Source organism: Macaca thibetana, chromosome 4 (assembly GCF_024542745.1).
Source record: "Macaca thibetana thibetana isolate TM-01 chromosome 4, ASM2454274v1, whole genome shotgun sequence".
Taxonomy (NCBI): domain Eukaryota; kingdom Metazoa; phylum Chordata; class Mammalia; order Primates; family Cercopithecidae; genus Macaca; species Macaca thibetana.
Genome location: NC_065581.1, coordinates 120,283,525 through 120,301,628, shown reverse-complemented (window position 1 = coordinate 120,301,628; position 18,104 = coordinate 120,283,525). Strand labels below are relative to the sequence as shown.

The following is an 18,104-nucleotide window of genomic DNA, read 5'->3' as shown; positions in this document are numbered from 1 at the left end:
TGGTGTGCCCGTTTGCTTAAAGCGCAGTATTGGGGTGGGAGTTACCCGATTTTCCAGGTGTTGTGTGTCTCAGTTCCCCAGGCTAGGAAAAGGGATTCCCTTCTCCCTTGCGCTTCCCAGGTGAGGCGATGCCTCGCCCTGCTTCAGCTCTCGCTGGTCGGGCTGCAACAGCTGACCAGCACCGATTGTCCGGCACTCCCCAGTGAGATGAACCCAGTACCTCAGTTGATAATGCAGAAATCACCTGTTTTTTGTGTGGCTCGCGCTGGGAGCTGAAGACTGGAGCTGTTCATATTCGGCTATCTTCGATATTCCTTTCTTGTATTGTGACAGTAGAGTGGGGGTCATGCTGTAATGCATATTATTTTGACCATTTTTCCCCGTAGGAATCAGTTTGTCCTTAGCCACATTCGTGTACTTGTCTCAGCCCATTCACAAAGCCTTCTGTTATCCTCTGCAAGTCTATTGTCTGACTGGGTCCAGAGAGTAAACATTTCCTTCTTTTGAAAAGAAGCAAATATTGTGTTTCATGTGATAATTAGGAAACTTCTAAAAGATATAAAGTAGAAACACAGTTTGTAGCATGACTCTCTGTAGGGTTAATGTGAAACTAGTATTTCTGTAATTGTGAGAAATGAATGATTATATTAATTTAGAAAGTCTGCTTAGAAGGACTATGCTTATTTTAATATTAAGTATGAATCATTTCAGAGGTTAATTCTGAATGTCGCATACCTACATACTAAGGGTTCAGTGAGTTTATTAGATATGATTTAATATAAATTACCAACTCTAGCCTATTGAGGGAGTACTTTGAAAATACATTGCACCAATCCCTAAGCACGTTTTCCTTTCTTATTTATTGCATACTTTACGTGTTGTAATATGCATACAGAAAATTCCTTTAGTACATATAATTGACAGTGGAGGAATATCAATTAGTATTACTAGTAAAAATATCAATAAAATCAGTGATTAAATATAGTTTGGCAAGAAGACTGCATAAAATTAAAGTTACATGATTCAAATATTTATGTTTTTAAAATAGCACAAATTGTTAACTTTTATACATTCATATATTTATGTAAACTTTCAGTTACAGGTTTTAAGTGTGCTTTACTTGTGTGTTAAAAACAAATAAGAAAATTGACAATAAAAACCTAAAATGAAAACGGATCCTAAATCTGCAATAATAAAGATAGCAATAAAGGCTTTTTTCTCGGCTATGTGTTATTTCATAGCAAGGATAATATCTTATTAATTTTTGTAATTATCTTCCAATTCCTAGGAGTGGGACTACTGTGACTAACATTTGGTAGATTACTCAGTAATTCTTTGATAAGCAATGAAATTAAGAAAACTCTGTGCTTTTAAAGTTAAAAAAACATGTTTCATCTGGTCGACTTATAAGTGAAATAGAAATGATCTCTCCTTAGTGTTGTGTAAAACCATGTTCTAGTGTTGATTTTTTAACACATTCTGGTTTTAATTATAATTTGATACTTCCGCAAATAGGGGTTTCACATCTGTCTAAGATCACTGACTATTAAAATTGCAATAGTAATTAATAAAAACAGCATTGACAGAAAATTAACTACATACTGAGGGCTTATAATTTGCTGAATACTTAAATACCAATATTTATACTTAATTAATACTTAATTACCAATAAGTATTCAGCAAGTTGTAAGCTCTTAGTATATAATTTTCTTGTTTGTGTTCTTGTTTTTAGATATATGATTAGATTTTTCTTGCTGTATGAAGTCACATGTATAAAGTGTGCAGCTCTAGCTATTTTGAATCTTGCATCTACAATTATTAACAGATAGTTTTAATTCATAGTATTTTTAAAGGTGAAATCTTTCAGCTTTATAATTATCATTGTCATTTTGCTTTAATTTGTCCTTCTTAGTTCATGTGTTATGTGCAAAGTGACTTCAAGCTGTGTATTCTTCTAGACTTGGCCAAACACCCTGTTAATATATGTCATGAAATTACAGTATAGGTTTAATACTAGTTGTTAAAAGTTAATAGAAAAGTTGCATCTTTAAGATATAATTATTTTTAATGGTTTAGCGCCAAGAAAGTAGATATTCAGAAGCAATTAACATGCTGCATATGGTTTTAAATGCATCTAATACATTAACATTCTTATAATTTTAGGGGTCGAACTGGAAAAATTAGAGTGCAGAGTCTGAAGATTGGATTGATGTCTCTCTCCAAAGGTCTCTTGGAAGAAAAGTACAGATGTATGTAAGAGCTTTCATATACCAACAGTGTTTTTAGTAATAATAATGATTATAACAATTTACTGGAAACTTACATTATATAATTCGTTAGTAGTAATAGTTCTCTCTCTTTTTTTTTAAACCTTACTGTGCCTATACTAAGTTGGACAAAAGGTGGCAGTGCACAGACTTGGGGCTTTATGTGAAATGAAAACCTGATTATAACTAAGAGATGGGGTGCCTGGATGGAGTGAGACCTAACTACAAATTATATTTCATTTAATTCTTAGAATAATCCCTCCATAATGTAAGCATTGGGATTTCCATTTTTCTGGCTGAGAAAATTAATGCTGAGATAGGCTAAGAATCTAGTCTAAGACTGCAGAGCCAATAAGGGATGGGGCTAGAATTAGATACTAGGTTTTTCTGACTCCAAAGCCCAAACTTTTTTATTTCTTTATACTTCCAATGCTTAAAAGAAAAAGATGAACTAGAACCTTTATGGACATAGATGATAATCCTAAATAAACATATTTTACCATTGTGACAAAATAAAACATGATTTTTTAAATTTTTGTTATATTTAGATTTACCAAATAAATCAACAGTGTTCCTTTATCTGTCAGTTGATGAAAGATATCTTGGCTTTGGAAAAGGCTTGTGCTCAGGAGCCAAGGGGGCCTGTCTTCAAATTTCTGCCACTTAGTAGCTGAGTGTCTTTGGGCAGGTTATGTGATTTCATTGAATATTGCCAACTAAGAGTATTCCCATTTTACAGTTCAGGAAGCTGAAATTTAGCAAATTTTCTTCAACTGAAACCTGAAGCTAATAATTCCTGCTTGGAAAAGAATTAGGAGTAATGTTTAAGGTACCTAGAAATAGCAGTTGTTGAATAATTGGTAGCAATTGCCGCTGAGTCCCCAAACTCTTAACTACTATCACATATATTTTGATTTATTTTTGTCGATAAAATGTGAATTTGATCCCATCATGCTTATTCCCAGATGATTCTTTACAGAGAAATCCATACATTTGTGGGAGAGGATTAGGGATATTCTATGAATAGAGAGATACTAAAAAACAGTAGGATATTTGATTATAGGCCCTGTAAACTTAGTTCAGTTTTGTATCTTATGTGAACATGAGTACATTTTAATAGCTTTTCATTTCTGGGATTGCTGTGAGGTTATTTGATTTTGAATTTCAGGTCTAGACCGTGATGGCCTGTTTTTCCTACATAGTTTGACAGGAATGTCAGTGAAGAGATGTAGATTTATATGAAATGAAAAGCTGATTGTAAGATTACAAGATGGGGTGCTATGACGGAGTGAGAGCCTAGTTACCCATGCAGAAGGAGGCTTTGCACAGAGCTTTTGCTTTGTGGCATTTTATCCAGAATTTAAGTAGTTTTCAGAATCATAATCATGAAAAGATGTAATTTCCAAAGCTGAAGAAGTTATCATTTTTTTTTTTTTTTTTTTTTTTTTTTTTGAGACGGAGTCTCGCTCTGTCGCCCAGGCTGGAATGCAGTGGCCGGATCTCAGCTCACTGCAAGCTCCGCCTCCCGGGTTTACGCCATTCTCCTGCCTCAGCCTCCCGAGTAGCTGGGATTACAGGCGCCCGCCACCTCGCCCGGCTAGTTTTTTTTTTTGTATTTTTTAGTAGAGACGGGGTTTCACCGGGTTACCCAGGATGGTCTCGATCTCCTGACCTCGTGATCCGCCCGTCTCGGCCTCCCAAAGTGCTGGGATTACAGGCTTGAGCCACCGCGCCCGGCCCAGTTATCATTTTTATAATGATCAGGAAAGACAAATGTTAATGAAAATATCAATGTTACAAAATTAGAAATGGATTTTTTATCATCTCTGATTTGGGGTTTCTTGTGCTTCTGAAATAATTAGAGTTCTCTGAAAGTAACAGTTATAGTGTAGAGCTTACTCTGAAATATATGCAAATTCAACCTCAAAGCTTTCATTGTCTATAATTCAACATTAACTTTCAGATTTTGGCAGGGGAAGCAGAAGCCTCTGCAGTGAAATTTCTCATATTTAATTGAATCCACAAAGTATGCCATTTTAGGACTAATTAAATAAGAAATCTCTTGGGTTTTAATCTTTAATCTAAATCTTTACTGAGATATCCAGACTTTGGAATGTCCTGGGGTTTTGTTTTGCTTTTTACTTTGAGGACCTTCACCACACTGATTCCAGTTTTTATTTCCCCCTTGATATCAGAAACTTCCTCATTATTATTTCCTTTATTAGAATTGATATTCCAGACAGTTTGCTCTTCAAATGCAACGGCAAGGCCGCCATTCAAGATCATCGGTATCTGTCTGAACATTGATTTTATTAATACAATGCCCAATGTCAGTGTCTTAACCCCATAACACTTTTTTCTCTTGGTCCTTTCCTAAGAATATCCCTTGTTTAGGTTCTAACAGCGCCCTGGTCTTTATGCTTATAGCTGGCTAGCTTCCTTGCCTCATCAAAAACACATTTACAGACCAGGCACAGTGGCTTATGCCTATAGTCCTAGCTACTTGGGAGGCTAAGATGGGAGGATTACTTGAGCCCTGGGAGTCAGAGGCTGTAGTGAGCCATAGTCAGACCACCACACTTCCAGCCTGGATGACAAAGTGAGACCTTAAAAAAAAAAAAAAAAGTACACATTTTCAAACCATCCTTTTAAATTATCATTAGCATCTCTTCTGTGCTGATTTATTAGAATTTGAGTTTTTAGATTATGACTTTCTTATTACCCATTCCTTTACCCTGACACTGCTTTTTGTATCTGACTATAATGTTGAGAATGTGAACTTTTGTAGGAACTTTTATAAGGATTTATAGAAATATGTCAAAATGTCTAAGGACACTTTTGTCCTTATGTTTTGTGAGTAGTTTTACCTTAATAGTGGCATAGTAGTATAGCCCTATGCCTCAAAAGAGGAAAGTTGGGCATAGTTGATCTTGCTGAAAACATATACTTTTATGTAAAGATTATTATACATATTCATCAACTTTTATTTACTTAACAGACCTCTTCCCAGGGACTGGTTTAAAATAAACATCATATTAAGACTACTGGATAAATATTTTTGTCTATGATAGCCTTATTTTTTTTAATGGAAAGAAACAAGTAGAGCTCTAACCAAATCCAAGTGAAAAAATTATAATAAAAATGAAATTTATCTTCATTGAATTTGCTTTCCCTATGTATGCTTATAATTAAAGCCATACTTCATTATAATTACTGTGTCAGTATCACTGAGCTTGGTTCAGTTTGAAATTTCACCATTGACGGCATTAGATTTAGCATTATATTCCTTATAAAAAGAGAGAATGGGCCAGGCACAGTGGCTCACGCCTGTAATCCCCAGCACTTTGGGAGGCCGATGTGGGTCAGATCACCTATGGTCGGGAGCTCGAGACTAGTCTGACCAACATGCAGAAACCCTGTCTCTGTAAAAATACAAAACTAGCCAGGCGTGGTGTTACATGCCTGTAATCCTAGCTACTCGGGAGGCTGAGGTGGGAGAATTGATTGAACCCGGGAGGCGGAGGTTGCAGTGATCCGAGATCGTGCCGTTGCACTCCAGCCTGGGCAACAAGAGTGACGCTCCATCTCAAAAAGAAAAAAAAAAAAAAAAAGAGAGAGAAAATGATACATTGTGATCTGATATCAGGTACTGTTTGAAAATATTTTTAGAATCCAATTAATATTTACTCCACTTTCTTCTATTCTTGGAAAATTTCACATGAAGAACATTTAGATTTTAAGTGCTTTTGAATTTTTAGAATTTATTTCCAAAAAGTATTAATTTCTATAATGAAATGGATTGTTTGTATTTGAAATTTCTTCCTCTTCCAAAAGTAACTTATCTTAGGATATTAGCTTTATTGTTGAAAATTATATAATAATTTTGATCTTCAAAGTATTGTATATGGTGAATAAAAGGTAAACCAAGAGTGGACAAAATAGAAGAGTTTTAATTTTGTTGAATTAAGAGAATTATAAAACAGATCAGCTTTTTAATGAATGGAAAAACCTAAAAACTTTGTGAAAATATGCACACATTTTAAAATTTGATTAAATGTATTTCGTTACATAAAGTAAAACAAAAACAGTGTTTATAGCTAATAAGGAATGGGAGACTGGCCCGAAAGAGAAAAAGCACACCTTCTTGTACTTTTTAGTGCTTCTTATATAAAATAGATGTGAATGTAAAAGTCTTTAAAATAAGTTATAATATACGTACATTTAGTAGAATATTGAATTTAGGAGTGAACACAAAAAGTTGGTAAACAAATCTGTTAAAATTTGAAGGTTTGTTATGTAAGTTACGTTTATTCTTTTATTTTTTGTTTTTAATTTTTTTTGAGTTGGGGTCTTGCTATGTTGCGCAAACTGATCTCACTCCTGGCTCAAGTGATCCTCCTGCCCTAGTCTTTCCAGTAGATGAGATTACAGGCATGCACCACAGCACCCAACTACGTCTATTCCTTTGATGAGTCATGAAGGAAGCTTTATTTTGGCTCATTCTTTCTCAGTAAGAAGGGAATTTCTTATGAAGGTCATAAAATTAATTCATATGGGCTTATTGTATCATTTTAAAAAGGAAATTTGTGTTTACTGATTTATACTATATATGCATGATTTATGTTTATATGTATATATAACCCATTCTTGCAGGAACGGGTTAACTACATGCTTCTTAAAATAATCTAATATCATATGTAATGCAGAATATTAAGATCAGAATATTAAGGTCATTGGAATTCAGGAGGCAACTAATCAGATTCATGTCCTTCTGAAATTTTTTTAATCTACATGTTTCAGTCCACATTACCAAAGATATATTTTAAGTAAAAGAACACTGTAGGCAGATGGAAGTTAACCTCTTGCCTCTCTTTGCAGATCTCTTTAAGGAAGTGGCGGGGCCCACGGAAATGTGTGACCAGAGGCAGCTGGGCCTGTTACTTCATGATGCCATCCAGATACCCCGGCAGCTAGGTGAAGTGGCAGCTTTTGGAGGCAGTAATATTGAGCCTAGTGTTCGCAGCTGCTTCCAACAGGTAAGCATGAAGGATCACTGGTACGCAGGATGTGTTGGGGAAGGGTTTTGAGGATGTTCTGAGACATGGGATAGGGAACTCCGGCTGGAGCCAAATGCTGAAAGACTTTGGGTACCATCCAACAAGTGGTATATTTTATCTCCTAAGGCTCATTTGCTTCAAAAAATAGCAACCCTTGCAAAGAGACTTGCTGTTTTTCTTTAATAAAAGCTACAGTGTTTAACCTGTGCCATTAAATGCTGTTCGTTCTGCCCTTTTCCTGGCCTCCTCTCCTACCACTCCTCTCCTTGCTCTCCACTTTCCAGCTGCACTATTTTATTTCCTTGTTTCCTGCCTCAGCAGTGCCTTTAGACCTGTGTCTGCTGTTTAGACATTCTTCCTTCCCCATTGCCCACTAACTCACTTCTCATACCTAATCCTTATTTGATCTTTAGATTTTAGCTTTAACTCTCACATCCTCTGAAAATCTTTCTCTGACCTCTTCAGATAATGCTATATTTTCCTATTATATTCACCTTAATATCTTCCACCTCTTCCTTCTCATACTCAGCACAATTATAATTACACACTGAATTATATAATTCATGGCTTAGTGTTTGTTTCTTCCGTAAGAACCTAAGCTCCATGAAGACAAGGACTGTGGCTATCATTTTACTGTTGTATCCTGTCTTAGTTCGTTCAAGCTGCTCTAACAAAATACCATAAACTGGGTGGCTTTTAAACAACAGAAATTTATTTTCTACTGTTCTGGAGGCTGTCCATGATCAAGGTGCTAGCAGATTCAGTGTCTGCTGAGGGCCCACCTTCTAGTTCATTGCAACTTTTCTTGCTGTTTCCTCATATGATGGAAAGCTGCCTCTGGTCACACATTTCCGTGGGCCCCGCCACTTCCTTAAAGAGATCTGCAAAGAGAGGCAAGAGGTTATCTTCCATCTGCCTACAGTGTTCTTTTACTTAAAATATATCTTTGGTAATGTGGACTGAAACATGTAGATTAAATGATCTGTCTTGGGCCTCTTTTTTTGTTTGTTTGTTTTATACTTTAAGTTCTGGCGTACGTGTGCAGAACGTGCAGGTTTGTTGCATAGGTATACACGTGCCATGGTTGTTCGCTGCACCCATCAACCCATCATCTACATTAGATATTTCCCCTAATGCTGTCCCCTAGCCCCCCAACCCCTGACAGGCCCCAGTGTGTGATATTCCCCTCCCTGTGTCCGTGTGTTCTCATTGTTCAACTCCCACTTATAAGTGAGAACATGTGGTGGTTGGTTTTCTGTCCTTGTGTTAGTTTGCTGAGAATGATGGTTTCCAGCTTCATCCATGTCCCTTCAAAGGACATGAACTCATCCTTTTTTTATGGCTACATAGTATTCCGTGGTGTATATGTGCCACATTTTCTTTATCCAGTCTATCATTGATGGGCTTTTGGTTCCAACTCTTTGCTATTGTGGATAGTGCTGCAGTAAACATATGTGTGCATGTGTCTTTATAGTAGAATGATTTATAATCCTGTGGGTATATACCTAGTAATGGGATTTCTGGGTCAAATGGTATTTCTGGTTCTAGATCCTTGAGGAATTGCCACACTGTCTTCCACAATGGCTGAACTAATTTACATTCCCACCAACAGTGTAAAAGTGTTCTTGTTTCTCCACATCCTATCCAGTGTCTGTTGTTTCCTGACTTTTTAATGATTGCCATTCTAACTGGCATGAGATGGTGTCTCATTGTGGTTTTGATTTGCATTTCTCTGATGGCCAGTTGACCAGTGATGATGAGCTTTTTTTCATATGTTTGTTGGTTGTGTAAATGTCTTCTTTTGAGAAGTGTCTGTTCATATCCTTCACCCACTTTTTTGATGGCGTTGTTTGTTTTTTCTTGTAAATTTGTTGAAGTTCTTTGTGGATTCTGGATATTAGCTCTTTGTCAGATGGATAGATTTTGAAAATTTTCTCCCATTTTGTAGGTTGCCTGTTCACTCTGATGACAGTTTGGTTTGTTTGTTTGTTTTGCTGTGCCTTTTGTTGCCATTGCTTTTGGTGTTTTAGTCATGAAGTCTTTGCCCATGACTATGTCCTGAATGGTATTGCCTAGATTTTCATCTAGGGTTTTTATGGTTTTAGGTATTTTTTTTTTTTTTTTTTTTTTTTTTTTTTTTTTGAGACGGAGTCTTGCTCTGTCACCCAGGCTGGAGTGCAGTGGCCGGATCTCAGCTCACTGCAAGCTCCACCTCCCGGGTTCACGCCATTGTCCTGCCTCAGCCTCCCAAGTAGCTGGGACTACAGACGCCCGCCACCTCGCCCAGCTAGTTTTTTTGTATTTTTAGTAGAGACGGGGTTTCACCGTGTTAGCCAGGATGGTCTCGATCTCCTGACCTCGTGATCCGCCCGTCTCGGCCTCCCAAAGTGCTGGGATTACAGGCTTGAGCCACCGCGCCCGGCCTTATGGTTTTAGGTATTACATTTAAGCCTTTAATCCATCTTGAGTTAATTTTTGTATAAGGTGTAAGGAAGAGGTCCAGTTTCAGTTTTCTGCATATGGCTGGCCAGTTTTCACAACATCATTTATTAAATAGGGAATTCTTTCCCTATTGTTTTTCTCAGGTTTGTCAAAGATCAGATGGTTGTAGATATGTGGTGTTATTTCTGAGGTCTTGGGCCTCTTGTATAAGGGCACTAACCCCATTCAAGAAAGCTCCACCCTCAAGACCTAATCATTTCCTAAAGGCTCTACCTCCTTGTACCATCTCCTAAGTGGTTAGGTTTTTAACATATGAGTTTTGGGGGGACAAAAACATTCAGACTATTAGATTTCCTGCACTTTGAACATCATACCTACTTTAGTAAGTATCTGCTAGATAACTGAATTAAAATGTCCTGAGTTCTTTTTAAGACAAGATTTTAAATATATATATACATTAAAGATGTTATTAAAGTATCAGTTTTTTTCTTTGAAACTATGCATACAAAAGAAAGATACACAAAGTTTTATACTGATCTAAGTTACTAATTTTAAACTGAGAAAGCACTTTAGTTTCTTTTTAATGTTTACTGCATATAAAGACATTTTAGAAATGTTACTACTGATGTTATACATATGCATAAAGTACAAGTCTACAGATATTTTGGCAAAGCATAGCCAGTGATTTATCATTGCTAGGGGAAAAAAAGGCTCACACCATATCTTTGAGGAGAATTGATGTCATGGGTTATTACATTTTATAATGGCCCTTTTTCTTGTTTTAGAAATACAAAAAATATCAAATGCAAATTCTAAATATGATTTATAGTTATACATGTAGGTTCACAGAATAACCTCAACAGCAACAGGAGGATGAAATTGTTAGAAATTTTAGCTTTGCACATAGGAAAATTGCTTAGTTTTGGGACTTATAGAGGGATTGGGGAGTTTTATGTAATTTATCCTGATAAATTTGAAAATCCTGCAAAGTACATCCATAGCAATATGGTTCCCATGTGATGATATAATGGGACTGGAGCAAGCAGGACACACAAAAATGACAGCTTTTATTTAGTATTTATAATGGCCTTCAAGTTTGTAAAATTATCAGTGAGTCTTTCACAAGTTTTTACTGTCTTAGATGAATTTTTTTTTTTTTTGAAATAGAGTCTTGCTCTGTCACCCAGGCTGGAGTGCAGTGGCATGATCTCGGCTCACTGCAACCTCCACCTCCCAGATTCAAGCAGTTTCTCCTGCCTCAGCCTCCTGAGTAGCCGGGACTACAGGTGCATGCCACCACGCCCAGCTAATTTTGTGTGTGTGTGTGTTTTAATAGAGACGGGGTTTCACCGTGTTGTCTAGGCTGGTCTCAAACTCCTGAGCTCAGGCAATCTGCCCACCTTGGCCTCCCAAAGTGCTAGGATTACAGGCTTAAGCCACCACGCCTGGCCGAACTAGTTTTATAGAATTATTTATGTAAAAAGATTACTTTGAATTGGGTGGTTTTGGTTTTTGCTTTTGTTTCTTTCAAAAGCTGAGTATATTGAAGTCTTGGTATTTTTTTACTTCTTCCTATGTGACAATTTCTGCTTTTTCACTCATAAGTTCTAGAATTTTCTTGACTTGAAGAACCTTAAAGCATTGTGACTTAACTGACATGGAAAGAGTTACATAGTTTCCTCTTCTGCACAAATTTTCAGAAGATTATGAAGCAACAGCACTTGCTACCATTTAAATGAAGACATTTCTTCACTTTTAATATATATCTTTTTTCACCAGAATAACAATAAACCAGAAATAAGTGTGAAAGAGTTTATAGATTGGATGCGTTTGGAACCACAGTCCATGGTTTGGCTGCCAGTTTTACATCGAGTGGCAGCAGCAGAGACTGCAAAACATCAGGCCAAATGCAACATCTGCAAAGAATGTCCAATTGTCGGGTTCAGGTAAGGCGTGCCAGTGCTGGAGGAGGCTATTTTCTGTTCCCTTTGCGTAATCTCAGTGGTACGTCTATCCTCCATTCCCATTTGGAGGTTTGCCTTCTAAATAAATGGTGTGTTCAGCATGTCTCATCTATCAAAAAGTAGCATTTCTTCTTATAACTACTACATGAAGCATATTTTATTATTGTTGCTATTATTATTTTCATTTACACTACTTTGGTCAGAACCAGAGATTTCTATGAATGTCCATTTACTTAGGTCACAAAAATGATTCATGCATGAAAATTGTATGGCTGATTATAAATAGATAACCCTGATGGAATTTGGTGAATATTCTGAGGTCTTTGGGGTCAAACTTAGCAAACAGGAAACAATGTTTAATTACCAGCTGAGAAGTAACCAAATTACTTTGTGTTACTTCTGCCAAGTTTGATATGAAATACATTAACCCGACTTCTTCCCATGAGGAGCACTGCTGAATGCCATACTTTAATGTAATCAGTGTTTCAGACTCTTCAGTTTGTGACCCCAAAGCTGACAGTGCAGAGTCTATGCTTTGTCCTAAGGTGGAGATTTTTGGACATCCTGATCCACTCCTCTTAACATAGGTATGCATTTGACCTCTTGAATATATTATATTTCTCTTCTGGGGGGAATCTGGAAAATAGCCCCAGTTTAATTTGGAAATCTTTTATGAAACAACATAAGCCTACTCAGTAGGGAAATTCAAGATTTTATGTGTCTCTGTTTTTGTTTTGTTCTTTTTCTGACCAAGTGTTTCTCTGCCACCCAAGCTGGTATGCATTGGCACGATCTTGGCTCACTTCAACCTCTGCCTCCCGAGTTCACACGATTCCCCTGCCTCAGCCTTCCGAGTAGCTGGGACTACAGGCGCATGCCACCACACCCAGCTAATTTTTGTATTTTTAGTAGATACTGGGTTCCACTATGTTGGCCAGGCTGGTCTTGAACTCCCGACCATGTGATCTGTCCTCCTTGGCCTCCCAAAGTGCTGGGATTTCAGGCGTGAGCCACCATGCGTGGCCTTATGTGTATCTTTTATTCGTACCTGAAGACAAAGTGCCAAGATGGTGATTCTCTGAGGGAGAGTCAAATCAGGAGGACTGGGATTGGTTGTTGTTATATATAATATCAGTATTAGTAGCTTGAATTAAACAGAATTGCTTTCATATGACTGACTTTATCAGCATAATACTTTGTATGAAGCATATCATTGCATTCTTTGTGGATGGCTAACATAAGAAATGGAAATTCAAAAGTTCTCTCACGCATTATGGTGTAGTTGGGAAGACTAAAGTATTGTGAGGTCAGAGGGCCTTGCTGCTATGCATTCTAAGAGGATGAAAAGACAGGTAGGTAGTGTGAAGTAGAGCGAGCATTAGCCTGGCAGACAGCCAGGGTAATAGATGCCCCAGTGGAAGTCAAAGCACAAATCTTGGAAGAGAAAAATGGTAAAGTCACAGTTTAAATGCAGCAGGGTTCTTGGAATGGCTGCATTTGGAGTATCTGGTAGACATAGGTGTACGGGAGAGGGAATAGCTGGAATGTGGCAAGGTCGGTCTACTACTCGGAAGATAATTCAAATGAGAGTCATCAAAGCTAATAGTCACTGCTATTTATTGTTTACTTTATGCCAGACAATGTGCTAAGAGGTGTTGTATTTGTTATTTTAGTCACTTTTCATAAAAACTCTGTAAGATTGGGAGTATTACCTCTACCTAAAGGAACTAAGACTCCAAGATTAGTCAACTTGCCAAGGCCAGGCAGCCGACTGTGCAGAGACAAAGTTAGGATTCAAATCCAGATCGCTTTGGTTCTCCAGTTTGTGTTCTTAATCAAGATGGTTTTAAAAAGCAGATTAGATTTTTAGGAGAGGAGAGATTTAATATTAAGAAGTAATGAAATGGTATTGAAAGAGCAATTGATTTAAGTAAGGCATTAATTATTAGATCAAAAATATTACTCTGGATATAAACTGTAATGTGAAGATGGGAAATATCCACATTAATTGACTTGGGAAGAGACTGCCATCCATATATATATATGTATGTATGTATATATATGTATGTATGTATGTATGTGTATATATATGTATGTATGTATGTGTATATATATGTATGTATGTATGTATATGTATAATCTGCCATATATGGTGATTGGTATAACCTAGAGATGCCATGAGGGACCATATTTCTCAGCATCTGATGGATGTGAAAAGTGAAGGACAGGATAAAATACTCTAAAAACATTAAATATTTGAATGACCTTTAAAGTTTCATTTCTTAAATTAAAAAGGCCTGAAGCAACTATGCAGAATATTAAGATTTAACTGAGTTGTGGGTACATGGATGTTTATTATATTCTCCCTACTTTTCAATTAACTTGAAATATTTCAAAAGAAAAATATGTAAGAGCAATTATAAAGAGTGAACAACCTGACGTGTTAAATTTCAAGGGTTTAAGTTTCTGCTAGTACTATCAAATTGGCCTGTAGATGTCTCTATGACAGAGATGTGAAGTTGACAAGCAGATCAGAGATTAAGGTTATGGGAGGATGTTCAGGAGATAGTGTATTGAGAAGTAGCTCTGGAGTCAGGCTACTTGGACTTGAATCCTGGATCTATTGTTTGGCACTGAGACTTTGAATAAGATACTTGGCCTTCTTGAACCTGAGTTTCTTCAACTTCAGATTCTATGAGTGTTTCCTTATAGTAGTAGTTAATACATGAAAGTGTCTAGGGCAGTACCTATCACAAAGTAGACATTCAGTAAATGTTGGCTTTTTTTGTTACTACCAATAACATCATTAGTGTGATAGTAGGAAAACCTATGAATGTATTGTTGAACATTTCCATTAAGTGGAAATGCCGGAAAAACCTGGACAATGCTATTACTCAGTAAAAGGCAGGATTAGAGAGAGGTATAGTAAGGGAGAGAACAGGATTCTTCAGAGAAGTAGAGAAGCATAGTGTTGTGGAAATCAAAAGAGAAGGCTTTAGCAAGATGGTAGAGGTGTTAGGTGCATCAGAAAGATTCTTTGAATCAGAAGTCATTGGAAATCTTAGAGAGGATTCTATCCATGTCATTATAAAGATGGCTCAGGAAAATACATAGGCTAGTATGTGCAAACAACTTGTTTAAAAAATCTAACTATAACTTAAAGAAAATATGTCAGGATATTGAAAATTGGAAGATGGTAAGTGATATATTGTCTTCCTTTTACTTGCATGTATATTTTTCCTGTTTTCTACATTGAGAATGTAGTACATCTAAAATTTTTAATTTTTGAATGAAAGAGAAATATGTCCAGAGTTGATGCCTGGTTTAGGCACAAGGCCGAGCAAAGGTTTCTTCAAGCTAATGGTAACTTAATTATTGCACAAAGATTACCCATGAAGGGAATGAATAAAAGAACAATTCCAATAGTAAAATGGGGTCCAATTGGAATAGGTCTGATTAGCTTAGTTGTAAAAAGATGCATCTTTCTCTGTGTCTTCAGAGAATGAATGGAAAGGCAAATACAGAAATAAAGATAGAGAAATATGTCTATTATAGAATAATCTTATATAATCTTAACTTCATTCAGACTGTCTCTCTATCAAGCTTCTACCATATATTTATATATATTTAAAATATTCATTTTCCCTGAACTTTTATAAATACTGCTAGAGGTTTTCACTAATTACCTCCAAATTAAATGTTAATGAAATCTTAGATTTACAGAGTGTTTTGTAAGCTGGGAATTTTTTCAGTTAGAATCATACACAGTTGCTTAATAGTGGTCACATAAATAAATTAGAGCTTTAGTTCTCTTTCTTGTAAACAAAGTGAAGGTAGGTAATCCAAGACTGTTTTTTGTGCCCACCTGGGCCCTTAGCTCTGTTTTCATGCACTGTCATCCCTAACATGTGGCTTCCATCTTCAAAGTCACTTCATGCTAACAAAGTGACTCTTCGGGATGTCAGATTCATTTTTCCAGTGGGGAGGAAGAGGGAGCATGCCTCTTCCCAACTGAGTCAGTCTCTTGAAATTCCAATTAGAATCCTCACCTAATAACTTTGGTTTCTATTGCACTGGTCACCACCATCAGCAAGAGAGGCTAAGAAACAGCAATTTTCTCAAGGCTCATTGCTAAAATGTGCTAACAGCACAAGGATATGTTACCAATGAAAAAGGAAGAATGGCTATCTGCCAAGGGAGTATTCAGCAGAAGATAAAATTCCATTTAGAAAGAAGATGTCAATCATACCTGTCAAGCCATGCTGATAGACCAAGAGATGTTGTCAGTGTATGTGATTGATTCAAACCAGTAGCTTCCTTGGCAAAAGTAAACTGGCTGTAGTATATGCAGAATGATTTCCTTAAGATTGATTTGCAAGTGATTTTTCAGGTCATTCTAGAAGCTACTCAGCACTTAGTAGTTTATAGCCACACAACCTTTAAATTTTGCTTCCATTTTCATTCTGTTGGTTGTATCATTTAATTTTTTTCTGTAGATGTGGGTATAATTTATGTTCTTAGTTCTACCAGCAATGCTGACAGAATATATTTGGGAGAAGATGTTTTCCACTCAGACTGATAGAAACTGGTCATCTAAGGTTTTGCTTTTGTAAGTAAGATTATACAAGTAGAAGTCAATGTGCAGTGTCATTCTTATGCCAGAGATGTTAAAACACCATTTCCATTCAAGGATGCATTGTGATAAAGGCTCTATTTTGTTTTTCCTTTGTTACACAGGGTTTCTTGATTTCTTTTTTTTCTAGTGACTAATTTAAACCAAATATAAAAGTGCTCATTGTTAAAAACTGTATCTTTGTGAGGGAATTTTAAAATTCATTTCTTATTAATGGTGTAATTGATATTTTAAAATTTGATGTTTCAACTTAATAGATATAATTATTTTCTTGTCCATCATTTTCCATTCATATTCAAACATTAAAAGAAATCTTCTGACATGCGTATTTGTCTCCCTTGAGACTTGAACTCCAAAATTTGATTTTTTTTTTTTGGTAATTTGGATGAATGAAGTTTCTTACCGCAAATTTGGACTAAATAATAGTAATGCAAGCCAATAAATTTTCTTTTCTTTCCTCTAGGTATAGAAGCCTTAAGCATTTTAACTACGATGTCTGCCAGAGTTGTTTCTTTTCGGGTCGAACAGCAAAAGGTCACAAATTACATTACCCAATGGTGGAATATTGTATACCTGTGAGTACTAACCCACTGTTTTGTTTTTAATACATTGCCATTGAATTAACTAATATCTAAAATGTTATTGTTTATTTAGACTTAATCTTTTTTGAAAAAATATCACTTTGAAGATTATATTTTTTGTTTTAAGTAAACTCGTTTATGTTGAATTAATTAGTGCAGAAAAAAATACTAACTTTTTTTAACATCTATGTTTTGATTTTAAACTTTTTTGGTAGCAAATTCTTTTAAGAGCTGATACTGACCTGCATTGAAAATGATACTATGTAATGAAAAATCATGTTTCTTTTAGACATATTTATGCTTTCTTAGTTAAATACTATATTCATATTAACAAAAATACAGAAAAAGGAGATATTAAAAATATAATTCCTAATTATAGCTCCTATATAAACTACCCTCTAATTTTTCCATGTCTCTGGTTTTAAGATTCTATTCATATTTATATTTATATTTATATATTTTGTTCCTGATATTTTTTACTCGACATTCCATTTTGTCACACAGTATAATTTTTTTTAGTCACAAAATTTTTAATTGAGTGAATTACTACATTTTACCTAACCATTCCCTTAAATTTGGACATTTCGTTTATTTTCAATTTTGTGATGTTATAAATAACACTTTTACAAGTATCTTTGTGAAGGTAGCTCATTCCAGATATTATATAAATTACATTGCAATAGAATAAAGCACTATATGTAGGTTATTTGAGTCAATGAATATGAGTATTTTTTATGGTCAAAATACTTGATGTCAAGGTTTTTTTTCAAAAGAGGTTTATCCCACTTTACATTATTATCACACTTTGTTAAAGTTTCAATTTTACTATAGCCCCACCAGCATTGGATATAAGTTCTTGTTTTTCCTTTGATTTACAACTATTTTTTCTTGAAGTTATCCTCATGTTCTATTAATAGCTATTCTTTTACTTCCTTCCAAATAGTGCCCAAATGTATTCATCAAGCTGTCTATTTTCTTTGGTTTAGGGAATTGAGTTACTTGTTTGGATCATAAATTGACAGCAGGGCTGCAATACTTATAAAAGATATACATATAAATCTCACACTCATAAGTATCTTATCTCAAATAAATAAGTGCCCTATGTATGGAGAAGAAATCTCTAGAAAATATTGCTGAAATATAATGGAGGAAGTGCCCAT

At 35.7% G+C, this 18,104-nt stretch overlaps 1 protein-coding gene across 10 annotated transcripts in view; it reads left to right on the top strand.

Annotated features, from left to right (window-relative positions):
* Positions 1-18,104, top strand: part of UTRN (utrophin) — a 576,638-nt gene that overhangs the window by 509,483 nt on the left and 49,051 nt on the right. For all 10 annotated transcript variants that reach the window (XM_050787306.1, XM_050787309.1, XM_050787310.1 and 7 more), the window contains 4 exons: positions 2,164-2,249; positions 7,146-7,303; positions 11,546-11,712; positions 16,827-16,938. In XM_050787306.1, coding sequence (XP_050643263.1) covers positions 2,164-2,249; positions 7,146-7,303; positions 11,546-11,712; positions 16,827-16,938 — 523 coding nt within the window. The remainder of the gene's footprint in view (positions 1-2,163; positions 2,250-7,145; positions 7,304-11,545; positions 11,713-16,826; positions 16,939-18,104) is intronic.